The 15,874-nt window shown below is 42.4% G+C and overlaps 1 protein-coding gene across 24 annotated transcripts in view; it reads left to right on the forward strand.

Annotated features, from left to right (window-relative positions):
• The window catches only part of celf2 (cugbp, Elav-like family member 2), an 82,722-nt gene that overhangs the window by 22,098 nt on the left and 44,750 nt on the right, over positions 1-15,874 (forward strand). For all 24 annotated transcript variants that reach the window (XM_051392987.1, XM_051392964.1, XM_051392967.1 and 21 more), the window contains exon 3: positions 12,396-12,444. In XM_051392987.1, the coding sequence (XP_051248947.1) occupies positions 12,396-12,444 (49 nt within the window). The remainder of the gene's footprint in view (positions 1-12,395; positions 12,445-15,874) is intronic.

Consider the following 15,874-nt stretch of genomic DNA (forward strand, 5'->3'; position numbering starts at 1 on the left):
TCGATTGGTCCCTTCACACCCGCAAGTTGTTGTGTCTCCTGCTGGAAGAAAGACACTGTGGTTTGCAGTAAACAAGGTCATCTTGTGATGAGTCAGAAAAGCTTTCAGATATGGAAGAATGTTGGGAAGAAGGATAAAGTAAACAAGCAGTCATTACTGCGACGGCAACTAACTTGGATTCCAGTGCAGTAATGCAGTGTATAAAAAGGATTTTTATTTTTTAACACTTGTACAGCTTTTGCATAGAGAAATGTTCACATTCTTGTTTTTGCACTTAGTCTTTTTTGTACAGATTCAAGGTCCATTGTGTAACATTTAGGCGGATGGAATATTACATTCATAAGTATGTTTTTATCAGTGTATAATCACCTGGAAATAAAAATTGTGGTTTTGTTACCTTAGAGTGAGACATTTTTATGCACAGAAGGTACACAGAGTCCACCGCGTCTCCTTCTTTGAGTTCCATAACCATCCTAGTTTCTCCTACACGCTTGGAAGGGTGAGCTGTATGAGATGCTAGATGCCACGAAATCCTACACACTGGTCCTTTAACTAATCGTGATATAACGTGTTAATAATGGAGCTTTAGAGGTGCTGGTAGATGTATTTCGTAACTTTTTGGACAGAGCCAGGCTAGCAGACATTTTGTGTTTCACGTGATGACATCGCGAGCAGTCATCATAAATAACACAATCACATCCATGCAGTGTGAGTTGGATGAAACTGGCACGTTTTTTGTTTTTTTATTTATCTCCTAGATCCAGTGTTATAGCCCAAACATTCATGCCTCAGTTGGACTATGTCATCACAGTAACCGCACAGCACATACATGAGCAGGTGGATTCATCTACAGCAAGTAAAAGAAGCCAGATTTATTTTCAATAAAATAATGCGTCGTCTGTATGACATGCTCCACACATGGCATCTTTTCTGTGAACACAGGCGAGCAAAACTGTTTCTCAAAGAACAACAGCTTTCACTGAAGTTGTTTCTAATGACCTGCTAATGAAGCTCTGGGGGGGTGGAGACAAAGTGCGTGTGTGTTGCCTGGAGAGCCGTGTGTTCATCTCTCCAACTCTAATAGCACTAGTGAGGTCTAAATACGTTTCTTTTCGCGTACACACACACTCGCACACGCACACAAAACCCCCACCATAACCCATCTATCGCCGAAAAACATGCCCTGTACCCCCGGAGCGATTTAAAGCCATAAGACCCAACCCCTGCTGCACAGACTGATCCACACCCCTGCATGACTCTTTAACACACACTTACACACACACTTTTATGTGCACACAAGCATATGCCCCAACACAGCCTGGGTTTATTACATTACATTTATTTTCTTTCACATTATTTGTTTTTTTTTTTCTCCCCGTTTTTTTCTTTTTGTTAATTTCCCCCTCCTGATCTACTCAGAGACAAACCCACCCTCCATGCTAACACAGCACACACGCTGAGACACACACACACACACCAACAACAACACGCAGCGAGTTAAAGCCTGTCAGCCAGCCTGTCAGACAAGGTTGTTTGAGATTTTCCACTAAATTGAACTCTTTCATTAGTGGCTGACAGATGTCTAAATGCCCGGTGTCTCCCCTTTTTCCCCCTCCACCCACCAAGAGGGCCCCGGGGCCGCTGTTCTACGTCTGAAGCTTGGCGGAGGAAGGAGGGTGGAGGGATTGGAGAGATGGAAGGATGAAGGGAGGGGTGAGAGCTAATCTAGGACGTGTCCTCTGGAGTGCCCTCCAGCTTGGAGAAGTTCAGTCCTTTATCCTCGTTTTCTTTCTTCTCACTCTACCCTACCTCTTGCCCTCTCTCCATCCCTCCCTCTCTCTTTCTCTTTTGTCCAGTCGAATCTCTCTTTCCATCTTTCTCCCTCTCCATCTCTCTTTCTCTTTGTCAAAAAGGATGAAAAGCCCTTTGATTCACAGTTTCTCTCAAGGATATTTCATTCTGACACTAAGGCCGAGGGGAGGGGAGGAAAGTGAGGGAGAGGGAGGGTGATCAGGTTGTTGGGTGGGGGTGTGCGAGGAGGGGGGTTGGGTGGTCGCATGGGGGGGGGGGGGCTTCAGACGCGATCAGTCGAGCCCCGTCCTCCATGTGGGCGGATCAGAGCGTTTGTCGAGCGCCAAGCTTGATAAGAAGCGTGGGGCTCATTAAAAGCTACCGTCGCACTGAGACCCCACACACACACACACTCACACACACACACAGGTCCCCACCTCCCTTACCTTTCTGCTGGCAAGATAATTAGTGACGCTCCGCTGCCAGAATACAGGCGCAAGGTTGTGTGTGTTCGTGCAACCAAAGGCACATCAAAGGCCCTCATCAAAGCAAGTGTGATCTCGAGCAAGGTTAAGGTTTAAAAGCTGCAATTTACAATCCAAAGACATAAGTCATTTAATCGGTCATTTATTATTTCAAGTTGGCGGACTGAGCTGCAGATAGAAGCACAGACTGTAAGTGATAATGTGTATTATCATTTTCAATGATGTGAGAAATAATATTCTTTCATGCAAAAGCCCCTGTGGTCTCGAGAGTCTGACTGTTCCAGCCTTTGAAGGGAACTTGTGTGCTCGCTTGAGAAATGATGCAGTGTAAGACTGTGGCTACTTTCACACTGCAGGCCCCAGTGTTTACTGTAGCTCTCGTACAGTTGTTTTTTAATTGACTGATGACATTCATATTTGAAAGTAATCTGATAATCTGTTCACACTGTGCTGAAATGTCACTCAAATCACACACTTAAAAGTTAGTTTCACCCTTATCTTCCACTGTTCCACAGGATTTATTAACAATTCATTAATGCTTTATAGAATAGCAGTTTCACAACCTGGCAACCCAGTCTTATGTTTTATCTTTTAAGCATAAATATATAATTCATAAAGCATTAAATAAATGTTGGTCATCATTCCGATTGGTTATGACAGCATTTTCCTCACCAACCTCTTCTCTGAGATCTGCGGTCCAAACGGAGAGGAAAACAAGCAGTCAGACATGCAGACAGGTTGTAAACAAGCCCCCAGGTTTCACAGACATCTTTTATATTTGTGTCTTAAACGCTGGCTGTATAACAGGCACTCAATGCTCACAATACTCAGGATTCACTTCCTAAATGTTGTTATACTGCCAAATAGTGGCCCTAAATCCCCAAATATCCTCCCAGCCCACTTTACGTCTAACCAAGTGGTATATCCAAGTTTAGTTGCACGATTTCTGCGTCTCCAAGAGCATTTAGACCATGAGATGCTGATGCTCTAAGCTGGTGCTTGAGGAATGGAATCTCAGCCAAATGGCATTGATCAATTCAGTATTAAGTGCTGAATACATTTAAAGCAAATCCATCATAGCAATGGTGCAACAAGACATACAAAAGCCCAGCATCAGCCCCATTTATCAGCTAACTGATACCTGAGCACATCCTCAAGTGTGCACAAGTGTGTGTGTTTTCAACAAACTACTTGATAGTAGTGCAGCGAGGGGAGGAATGCTTCATGTCCACGGCCTGTCAGTCGATGCGTGTTGTTTGTTCAGGTACGAGCCTATTACACATATCGCTGCTCTATCACAATAGCTCTCCACGCAGCACTTAAGTAGCAGACGAGCCAACTGGCAGGAAAAAGAGATGAGGTAACTCCCACCGACTGATAGACCAGCTGATTTACTCTTTAAGTTGTCGGCAGCTCGCCGCAGCGCAGATGAGCCCCTGTGAAACCTGACCGCCATAACCGCCCAAGGACTTGGGAAGTAGTTGAAGGTGGTGCTAAGCCTGAAACAGCGGAAATACGGCAGTGTAGGATATTAAATTTATCATGTAGTAAGCCGTGTGTCATCAAACATTCATGTGTTATAGCCTGGAGGATATTATGCAACAAGCTGAAAGGTTAGACCTCGGACAAATGGTTTATAAAAAGGCTGAACGGAGACGCCTGACCAGCAGACAGCTATTAGAGCAGCACGCACCAGTCTTTTTAAATGTGTGTTTGCGTGTGTGTGTCCTCATCCTTAAATCCTGCTCGGCTCCTCACAGATCATTTAAGTCCAGAAAAACAACAGTTGCTCAGTCATTGCAAACACCGCACACACACACACACACAACCATTCCCACAGCGGTGTCATTACAGAGGCTCATTATCAAAATCAATTCAATTAAAGGCTGTAATTGCTGTAGTGAAACCCAAATGCTATGGCAAACAGGGCTGAAGCAAGGCAAACCTCATCGATGCGCCGACCCACAGAGTGTGTGCGTGTGTGTGTGTGTGTGTGTGTGTGTGTGTGTGTGTGTGTGCTCTTATTTAACGAAAGAAATATTAATCGCTTGTTTCAAATTAACTTCCCTAACCCCTCTTTTCTCTCTGAGTTGGTGGCGGCGTTTAAGCATATTGATTCTTCGTGGGAGGAGGGAAAAGAGACGGGCTGGGGGGGTGGGGGAGAGGGGTGGAGGGTGGCTGTAAATGCAGGCCAACTATGTTAAACACTTAGAGTAGTTAGTGTGGAGACGCGACGTAGCATAGCTAATGCCAAATCCCTCAATCATTCTGCTCACACACGCGCGCTGGGTTAATTGTTTACCGAGCTAAATGAAGTGGGGATAATGTAGGCTAACTGTGCGCTAAGCGCTGCTAAGACGAGGGATATTGTAAAGGACAATTTGATTTATAGTGGTTTGTTTGCTGAAGGGAGAGTGAGAATTAAAGTCACACTTTATCTGTATCAAGGTGTTTGTCAGAGTGACGCGAGGAAGCCGAGGGTCTATTTGTAATGTGTCAAGTGTGCGTGTACAGTTTGTATTTTACTGTTGTGAGGACACGTTGGAGAGGGAAAACACCTGAAGTACATTCAACATTATAACACCTCAGGAATAATTCACCACTGTGCAGGAAAGATAAAAAATGACATGTGGGGGCATGTTCGCCGAGCAGATGATACGCTCTGCCAGCCGGTACGCCAATGATGTCACTAGCTTTCTAGGAAGCTGAATCAAACTAATGGAAGTTGTTTGAGAAGGAAGAGCATATGTTGATCCATAATCCATAAGAAAAGTGCACCCGCAACAAACTTGCCTCCAAAAGTGTAAAATCATTCTTTTGATGCAGGTCACAAGTAAAGACAGTTCAGTACAAATAAAAACGCCCATGAACAAAGAAGAAAGACAAATATGGTAATTACGGCTTTAAATCAAGTAGCAAACTTTTCTTCTAACCTTTCTAGCCCTCAAACCTTTCTTTTCTTTTTTTAAAGTTTTAACAGTAAGTTAGAAATGTGATTAAAAGATGCACATAATTAGGCGGATACTGTATTTTGGTATCTTCTCTTTCGGAAATTACACCATTTATAGATGTTTATTGAGATATATTTACACACCTGCTTTGTTTCATTAATTTTACTAGTGTATTTGTAGGCCTTGGCAATTACTGTAGCCTCACAATCTGATTATACAGGTGGAAATATATTGTTCTGGGTCTTGATTGTAGATTTTCTTTTTTTTTTTATTTACCTCCCCAAACACCAGCTTTTGTGTTTGAATGCCTTAAGGAAGATCTTAAGTGGAACCGAAGTAGAAATGTTGGTGAGGTGTGGTTTGTGTTGTTGGTGATGATCACCGTCTAGAGGTCATGCGTTTGCAGAGGGCACCTTTGTGGTTGAGTGTGGATGCTACACGCTTGCAGGTGTGTGTGTGTGTGTGTGTGTGTGTGTGTGTGTGTGTATGTATGTGTGTGTGTGTGTGTGTGTGTGTGTGTGTGTATGTATGTGTGTGTGTGTGTGTGTGTGTGGTCGGTCATACGGTCTCGGTCACTGATACTGAATCCCGACTGTGAGGGCCATCTGTCTGACTTTGACCCAGCAGCTCACCGTCACACCTTCAGAGAGGAAGGGGGGAAGAAAAAGTGTGTGGTCGTCGTCTGTCTGCGTGTGTGTGTGTGTGTGTGTGTGAGCGAGAGAGAGAGAGAGAGAGAGAGAGAGAGAGTGGGTGGTGTTTGGTACCGTACAGTATGTGCACTCCCCAGCTTTTGGCACACACACTCTGGTCATGTGAACTTGGCTGTGGCTTTGAAGGTGCCCACTGCTGGCAAAGGGCACACACACAACGCACAGTGGCACACTCTCGATATACACACTCCTTACACAACACACACTCATCCTATTCCCAGCGTGAGCCTCAAGTTAGTGCTCTGGCTCCAGGACAAGCCCACCTCTGACCTTTTAAGCATCTGGGGCATTCCTGGAAGACGTCTCCGGGCGAGAGGAGGCGACAGGGGACAACGTTAACCCAGGAGCCGGCAGTTAACATTTAGGAAGTGTAGGGTTTCCTGCACTCAGTACACCGGGAGGGACTATTTAACGGCCTGCCGAGGGACAGGGTTAGCGCGTGGATGGCCTGATTGCCAAACAGGTTGCTGAGGGACTCTGTACACGATGAGGACATAAAGATAAAAAAGCTGAAAGGAAAAGAGGGGGGTGTTAACGGGTGTCAGCTAGCCCGACAGATAGACACCTCGCCTAAGCCAGAAGGACGAGGTGATTAAAGAGACTGTCCCATAACTGGAAGGTCGTAAAATCCATCCTGGCTGCCCGCTGCACTCTGATCCCTCTGGTGTAATGTGGACCTTATGGTTTCACTCACCCGGGTTCTTACTGACATAAATATCTTCTGGTGATTGGATAAGCCACAACTGTGACCTGTCATGCGCACAGACAAATTAAAAGTCAATGACTCAATATGTTTATATTAATAGTGGATCAGATGACTGTGTGAAATGTTGTGACAAACCCACAGTAGATCCCACCAACTCTTTTAGCCAGCTTTAGCTCATTGTTTTGGTTTTACAGCACATTTACTGTGGAATTCAGTCTCTTATCGACCCTGTTTTTACCACATAAGCCTCGGCAACACCGCTGTCTATTTTTCTCAGGAGTTGGTGGAGACCAAAAAAAGAGGTAAAAGGACAGTGAATATTGGACTCTGAGATATTAAATTAAGGCTAATGTTTCTTAAAGGCTTAAGGCAGACCACTGTTTGCTAACATGTTAGCCATATGACAGCTTTATAAGGGAACAGTATGTCAGGTTTATGTGTTTGTTTGCTTGTTTTGTAGATTCTCAATCTCCAAATGGCCAAAAAAACAAACACTTAAAGCTTTAAAGTACAAGAGTTGACATAGAGATCTGAAATTAATTTTTTCTGTACATATTTTAAGCTGATTAAAACTGTACAGTATAGTAAAATAAGAGCACCGTGTCATTTTAACCTCCACGTGTGGTGGCATTTTTGCTAAATTAAAGCAAATATGCTAATTTGGATCATTAGTCCATTGCAATGAATGTAGACTTGAAGTCTAATTATACCATATATAATACATATAACTTTACAGACACTGGCGCTGGCAGTTGGTGCAAGTTAGCGTCCCACAGGGGAATAATCTGACAATGACTCAGGGATATAAGAGAAATATTTAGGAAGCGATCTGATATATATTTTATTTTTAACTCTATAGTTTTAGGAACACTTTTAAATGTGTCAGTTAATATCAAGCATGAGTCACTATCTAATGATGAAGACGTTCGTTAAGAAGCTCTCAGTCAGGAGGAAGAACTCCACTTCAAATCATAACGAACTTAAACAAATGACAATAAAAGTGAACCGAGCTGAAGAGAAAAAAGATTTCCACGACTGTAGTATGAATGAAGTCATCAAGTTAAATTTAATTTAGACATGAATGAACAGACAATCACTGCTGATTCTGGTGCCCGTGTAGCCGCTGCTCAAGAAACTCTAACTCCAGATAAATTAAACAATTTCATAGCAGGCTAATAAATGTCACACATTGCTTTGCAGTTATTGTAGAACAGCAAAAATGAGTTGTTATTCTCAGCAATGTAATTCTTAAACAGTAGGACAACATGGTGGCTTAGCAACTCATTATTAGCGGTGAGTGGTGACTTTCAGTTTGCACATTAATATGTAAATTAAATGTTAATCGATTTTCAAAGGTGTGCATTTATCATGTGTTTTACAGCGGCGCCCAGTGTGACTCAGTCAATCAGAACTGAACTATGCAGTTTGTAATAAGGCAATTCAAGTGCTCTGAAAATGATTAAAAACAAATGGTGACACTTTACTTCAAGTGCACTGCGGATGCATTACAAGCAGATAATAAGCCCCTTAAAGCTCAGACAAACTTTTTACGACGTAATAATCAAACATCAGGAAATTACATTCAATTTAACTTTGTGTCATTAACTGTACAGCTGCCCTGTAAAGCATTCAGCTCATCTTTTTTTCATTTCATGTTTTATAAATCATGTTCTGATTAATTATTGTGCAGTGGTTTGGAGTGGCTTATGAGGACCATTTCAATTAAAGATTTACCAGAGAAAACAGACTCTCGTCAGAGCGGAGAGGTAGAAGCTGGAAAAAGAGGTTTTCGGGCCCGAAAGGAAGAAAGAACTCTCGTGTAGGTCGTAGCAGGTAAACAGGAAGTAGATTAACTCGACATACGTTTGTAAAGCTAAATGCCAGCGCAGCATTGTGCCGGCTGCACACATGGCTTTACGTAGTGAAGATTTTGGTGCTCTGTGCTTTTTATGAGCCTGAGCACAGGGAGGACTTAGTAGTTTTGCTGGGATCCTGCTGAGCACATAATGAATGGCAGACTGCGGCTGTGGGCCTGCCAGGCAAGAAAAAAAAACAGCAGTGTGGAATTGTGGGATAGCGGAGGAGAGTCTTGCGTTGTGTGTCTCGGCGGGAGCTCGCCAAGATCAAACACGACGACAGCGCCGCCGCCCGCTGGGCATTCTGGGTAGACAGACCTGAGGAGGAGGCGCCTGAAAACCAGACAGAGTTTTTATACCTGTATGTGTGTGTGTGTGTGTGTGTGTGTGTGTGTGTGGGTGCTCGTCGTAGCTCTTGGCAGTGTTTTTCAGGAGTGAATGACGGCAGCACGGCGGATGCTGTCATGGCTTTTGTTTTTCTGTTTTTGTTTTTTGCCTGTAGAGGACAGACTTTGAAATGGATTAACGAGAACTGACTTGATGTGACTTCCAGGTTTGCTTTGACATGACTTTCCTCCTTTTGATGTGGCTTCCACCCAAACACACACACTCACACACACACACACCTCATCCATGTCCCTGCATCTGTCCTTGTGTTAGTGATACAGTACTGAGACTACAGCCTGAAGGGTTATCGACTATTCCTGTCTGTCCAGTGTCTATGACCCTCTTCCCTCCTTCTGTCTCTCTCTTTCTCTCTCTCTCTCTCTCTCTCTCTCTCTCTCTCTCTCTCTCTGTCTCTTTCTCTGTCTTTTCTCTCTGTTGATGGCTGATTCACAGTCTGTCTCTTGGCATATCTTTCTCACTGTCTGTTATTTTTTTCCCTTTTGTTTCTTTGTTTCTTGCCTTTCACTTTTCAGATTTTCTTTTACTTTAGATTTTCTATTTTTGTCTATATTTAATAATTTATTTCGTAGTTTTTCTTTCATTCTTGTCTTTCATGCAGACGTTTGTGTCTTTAACTACAAGTTAAAGCATTCAGCCATCACTGAATTTCATTTGAATTTGGTTTTTACTTTGTAATTTCTTTCACATTTTATTTCTTTTTAGAGGTTTTCCTGTCTTTCTTTCTTTCCCTGTATGCAGACCTTTGCATGAAAATGTGTCGCAAACTGCGATGCAAAGCATTCAATAGTGACTAGTGAATTTTGTTGTTTTTCCTCTCCTCTCTTTTTTTTTTCCTGCAGACATTTGCAAACTGCAAGTCAAAGCTTTTAGCCATCACTCAGTTTCCCTTAAACCTTGTTTCTGTCTTTTTTAATTTTTGCTTTTCTTCTTTTCTCTTTTTTTTATTTGCCCATACTGTATTCCCCCACCTGTATGACCACAATGTATCACAAACCACATGCTAAAGTGTCACTGAATTTTTTCTTTCCTCCTTTTACTATCTCAGTTCTTTGTCTTTCTAGCTCTTTTTTTCCTTCGTGCAGATATCTGAAATTCATCACAAATCACAATCAGACATCAAAATATCAGAAAAATCTATTAAAATTAAAAATAGCACACTGTTTTGTTTCAGTGTCTGCCATGATTGGTTAGTTGCATAGCTGCTATGATGGGGAAGGGAGTCGATTGCTACTTCACTGTCAGGTGCAGGTCTTTCTTTCTGTCTTTGTTCCTCCCCCCCTCCACCATTGACTGCCCCCATCAGGCAGGTTTGGGAACTAATCAACGCACCAACTAGGAGTGTGTGCATGTGTGTCTGGGACAGGTCTGGGAGACGGAAAAAAAAAAACAGAGAGTGAGGATGATAAGGAAGAGAGCAAGAGGGAGAGAGTTGGGATAAAGGTGTGTGATAGAATTGGAAGATCAAAGCCTTCTGCCACAGCGTGACTGAGCCCAGGAGCGTTATGGGTAAGACAGGGCACATACACACTCGTACGGACACACACACACACACACACACACACACACACACACTTATGCACGCACAGACACACACACGCACACACTCTCATGGCTGGTATTTGACTCTGAGTGTGATTGATACCGGGCTAGATTTGGAGAATCACTGTCATTCGTCTCTCCGCAGATCAAACAGCCACATAATCTCCCATAAAGGAAAGAGAGATGGAGGGAATAAAAAGGGGACAGAGGAGGAGAGATTGAAGGAGGAAGGATAGGGAGACAGAAAGCGAGAGAGAGAGAGAGAGAGAGAGAGAGAGAGAGAGGTGACAAAGCCTTCTCATCTGCAAAGTATTTTCTTGTTTTCCATAAAAGAAGACTCGCCACCTTAAAAACACATCCATCATTCAGCTCCATTAAACTGCTCCTTGGGCACATCAGAGAGATATCAAGTATCTAAAAAGACAAATGTAAATGGAAGTACTGGACCCCATTTACACCTTGTATAGACATGCAATCTGTATCTCAATATCATCTCTCTGAGTAAAAAATGCAAGCTGTACGGGCATGCAGAACATGTTGCAATCAGAATGCAACCGGATCGTCCAATCCTCATCTTAAATTGGTCTGGATTGTACCGTGAGCGAATCTCAGGCAGGTGTAAGTGACATCTGTACAGTGTGGTCACATTATTAAGAAATAATGTGACCACACAAAAACCTACAGACAGCATCCTCTGCAAAGGAAAAATAAGCTTGTACAGTGTTCCTTTGACCTGGGACACATCACGCCTGTTGAAGTCCACCAGCCTCGGCTACCTAATCTGTACATTACCATCCAATCCCCCTGTGAGCAGAATCACGATAATGAGAGCACTTATTAATAGCAGGTGTAAATGCAGAGACATGTGATCAGACACAGATTGCATGTTAATAACGTGTAATATAGGTCCTAGAGACAGATCGCTGATTGCTGAAATCACCTTGGGACGCGGATGCAGGGGTAAATTTCCCATCCACCACCTCAGTGACCTGAGGTTCAATTTCTAGTAGCAGCCATGTTCATGAGTGGAAGGTGGTTTGAAACTTGTAGCGTATAGATAGGCAGCATAGGTAATCTTTACTCCTCTGTTTCAACCCCAAGTTTTGTTTTGGGGAAATGGGGAGTAACATGAGGAGTTCGATTTTTCAGTTGTTGGAATCAGTTAGAAGCTTTTCACATTTCAGGCAGGGCCCTCGGCAAAAGTTTAAAGTTTAAGCTAAAAATGAAAGATTACAACAGCAACCCTAACTCCTAAGGAAACAAAATGGGCAAGCATAACTACAGTCAGCAGTCTGTGGAGGTAAACCCTTCCTGTATCTACACCCTAAATTTCCACATGCGACAGTTGACAATGTGCGCCCACTCAGATGACATCAAAAGCAGTTTATCTCATCTTATGATTGCAACCAATGAGTGTGAATGTATGTAAATGGCCTTGTGGCAAGTCTCACTTGTAATTCACTCATACAAGCCAACCATGTGTTTGTGTTAGTCACTGGATAGCCAGTTAAGCTGGTTTTAGCACATGGTATTCAGAAACATTGCTACTGTTTCTGTTGCAGTTCTTCTTCTTCCCCTTCTTGGTCTTGGACTGCTTCTACTTGGTCTTCTATTTCTCCATCTTGTTCTCATTCTCGGTCATCTTGTTTTTACTCTTCCTCCCCATGTTCTTAGTCTTGGACTTTTGGTCTTCCTCTTGTTCTGGTGTAAAAGTGTCTCAGGGCTGAGGCAGACTTGTGTCATGCACAGAAAAAACTGAACTGGTGCTACTGAATATTATATCTGAGATGCATACACCTGTAAATGAATGAATGTTTAAGCCATCTGAATTTAATCGGGACACGAGACGCTTGGAATAACGAGTGCACGTGCAAAACGCCATACAGTGTTTATGCATGTGTGTACGTGCAGCATTTAATATATTTTGTCCTTCTCTTCTGTCTCTACAGATGCACCACCCTATTCAGATGAAACCTGCAGACAGTGAGAAATCTAACGGTGAGTGGCCACACACACACACACACACACACACACACACACAGACGCATCAATATCACACACACATGCATCAATAGCCTTTTTGAATTTGCTTGGTAATAGCTATCTCACCCATGTGTTTGCTCGCTGCTTGACTGGCAGACGGGGCGAGGGACTGGGGGAAGAGATTGAGCGGAAGACATAGAGAGGAGCAGAGAAAGAGAGAGATGGGGGGGGAAATGCTGATATATATAAATATATTTTTCTATGTGTGATGAATTATTAAGGTGCTTCAGAAGGAGGTCAGTGAAAGTTGAATCGTTTTGGCCTTGTGGTGAACCCGTCTCTCTCCCCTGTGGCTGCTCGCTCATACAAACATGCTGTATGCACCCTCCTCTCGCCGCACACACACACACACACACACACACACACACACACACACTCACTTAAATGCATCTATCTCACGCACACACAAGGACCGTCACACACCCCGTCCTCAGATCACCCCATTTCCAAACTACATATCGCAGATCCAGTTGTGAATTGATTTCCTATAGCGAGCCTCTTCCTCCATTCCTTCTTATTCTAACGAGGAAGCTGTAGGCAGAGGAAGTATCAGGATGCCTTTAACGGATAGGGCCTGCGTTATTTCATATTTCTCCTATTGTCAACAAATCCCATGAAAAGACAACACAGACAATGTGTTTGTCCAACTATAAATACTTTATGACTCTCCTGTCTGAGGCACTCAGCTCCAAGCCCATTGGTTCCCGCTGAAGACGTACATTTTTAAAAAAGCTCACAAATATATAGCTGGAACAGCTAGTTTTTAGCAAATGTTACACAGGCACAGTGGTGGAAGAAGTTTTATGATTCTTTACTTTAAAGTACTAATACCACAATGACAAAATACTCCTCCACAATTAAGTAAAAGTATGTAATTCTCAGCAAAATATACTTAAATTGCTCAAAGAAATAGTACTCACTGTGCAGTAAAATGGTCTCTGTCAGTGTTACTTTTATATGTGATGTTTTTGAAATAATATTGCTGCTGCATTAATGTTTATATTGCATTTTTGAACTTTGTTATAATGCACTTTCCACAATCCAAGAGGGTTTAAGAAGTAGGAATTCAAATTTAAAATCACCATATTTGGAGATATAGGGTTTTCACTGGACAGGGAGTCATCTGAAAAGTAAGTCAGATAAATAAAGTTGAATAAAAAGTACAATATTTGCCTCTTAAATGTCGTGGAGCAAAAGTATAACGTTGCATAACATGGAAATACTCCAGTAAAGTGCAAGTACCTCAAATTTGTACTCAAGTACAGTACTTGAGTAAATGTACTCGGTTACGTTCCACCGCTGCTCGAACATCTTTAGCCTCTGCAAAGTGGAACGTGAGCAGGGCGTAATTTCAGGAGTGATTTTGATTTCATTTGATTGCTTTGAAGTGTGCATGACCTTTCAATCACGGAGTCTCCAGAGAACCACAGGGAAGTGAAGCTGTATTCCAACCCATCCTCCCACACCTCCCTCGCCTGCATCGTCAAATCACGAGAGGGAGAAATGGAATAACTTTTGGAAACACAAACAATGTTTTCTCCGGCCGCACTACGACCCGCGAGCTAAGGAAGTCAAGTGTAACCTATTATGATGGGAGTCGTCTTATTTGATTGGATAAAATGTATTTATCGACCCTCAAGTGCAGGATGAGTCATCTGAATTATGTTAATGTTTCACAGGAAGTAGAAGGAGACTTGAGATACAAATACTTAAAAGATAGAAGAGCAGTTAATGCAGGGACACAGGATAATAGGGTATCATAAATAATGTGGTGACGAAGGTGAATGTGGTTGTTCTTTCTTGAGACGCTACTGCGTTTGAAAAGCTGTCCTTCTGTTTTATTGTAGATTTTTGTACTGTGATTACGTTACGCTGCTACCTTGGTCAGGTCTGCCTTGTACAAGATGTTTTTTTTTTTTTATCTCAATGGGACTCCCTGGTAAAATAAAAGTAAAATATTTCATTGTGCCTTTAAAGACAGCTTTACAAGGTCGCCCTGGTATCCCAGTCTGTTTTTAATTGGTTTCATTTTGATGCAGCAATAACATTCAGTGTAATTTGTCAGGTTCATTATGTTCAGTGATATTTAGTCGAGGTAGATTTGGAAACTAAAAGACAATGATATTGAAGTTGTAGTTTAGTGGGAGAGGCAGGCAAACACTGTGGACACGGTGTCTCTAAGCAAAATCTGATTTAGTGTCTATTTTAAGGTTCAATTACTCAGTTGTGAAAACGCATAATGTAATTTCCCACTCGCCTCTGCAGAGTTCAGGTTTCTAGTTTGGGTTTCATCTGTTGGTGAGGTATGGCGGGATTATGAAATGACAGCCCCCTGGACAACCATGTCTTTAGAGCCTCATTGGTGGTCGATTGTCCGCCGTTTTCTGATCTCTTCCAGCTGATTACATGCTGTCAATACTAAACCACATCAAACTAAACCTAAATATTCTCCACAAAATCAATTTTATGTTATCACGATGACTTTTGTGGCAATCTTAAGGTGAAGTTCTGAAGGCCCACTTCATAATTCATCCATGGGATATTTGTTTGCTGCCGATGCCTCTGCAGCCACATAAATGTTAGGTAGATAAAATGTCTTCCCAGAGCCAAATTCCTGGTTATAATCTCGAGACCTCGCTGCTGATAGTCTTTACCTCAGGTGGAAAAATATTTCCCTTTTGAAATTGTTGTCAGCAATATGTGTGAATTATTCAGCGTGGCAGAGCTCAAGAAATCTTAGCAGCAGATATCTGAACATTCTGGCAAACAGAACTGAAATTATTTGCATGGCTAAGTGAGAAAATTTGTGTTTTTGCAGTTTGAGTGAATTGACCCTTGAAGCTGAGTAATTGAGCAGAATATGAAAATGGATAAAGCTATGATTGGATGAATTGACCATTAAAATCCAGTTGCAGGTAGCTTTACAGAAAGGATTTGACAAAGTTTGAAAGGTGTGTTTGTACAGGAACCCTGGGTGTATACATATTAAAGCAGGGCCTTTGCCATAACTTTACTTCACAGAGGAGTCCTTCTGGCTGACACACAGACGATGGAGTAGCATCATAAGCCACCTGCTATATCACTGTCCACTGCAGGGGAATACAATAAAATGACAGCATCCAGCAAGGCAGGGGAGAAATCCTTATAAAAGCTATCATCCGCTCCACTGAAATATGGCAAAATACGACTTTATAAGACATAACCGTCAGGGTAACGATGGTGGAACTTAATAAAGCAGCCACTACTCAGAGCCAGAATGGTGAAATATAGAGCAGACCATACGTAACATATCCATCCACTTAATGGTAATGACCTTTAATAAACCCAGTGTTAGAGTCGCTGTAACAGTGACGAATGGCTGCTCAGAGGTTTATTAGTTTAGTCA

Source organism: Dicentrarchus labrax, unplaced genomic scaffold (genome assembly GCF_905237075.1).
Source record: "Dicentrarchus labrax unplaced genomic scaffold, dlabrax2021, whole genome shotgun sequence".
Classification (NCBI taxonomy): Eukaryota; Metazoa; Chordata; class Actinopteri; family Moronidae; genus Dicentrarchus; species Dicentrarchus labrax.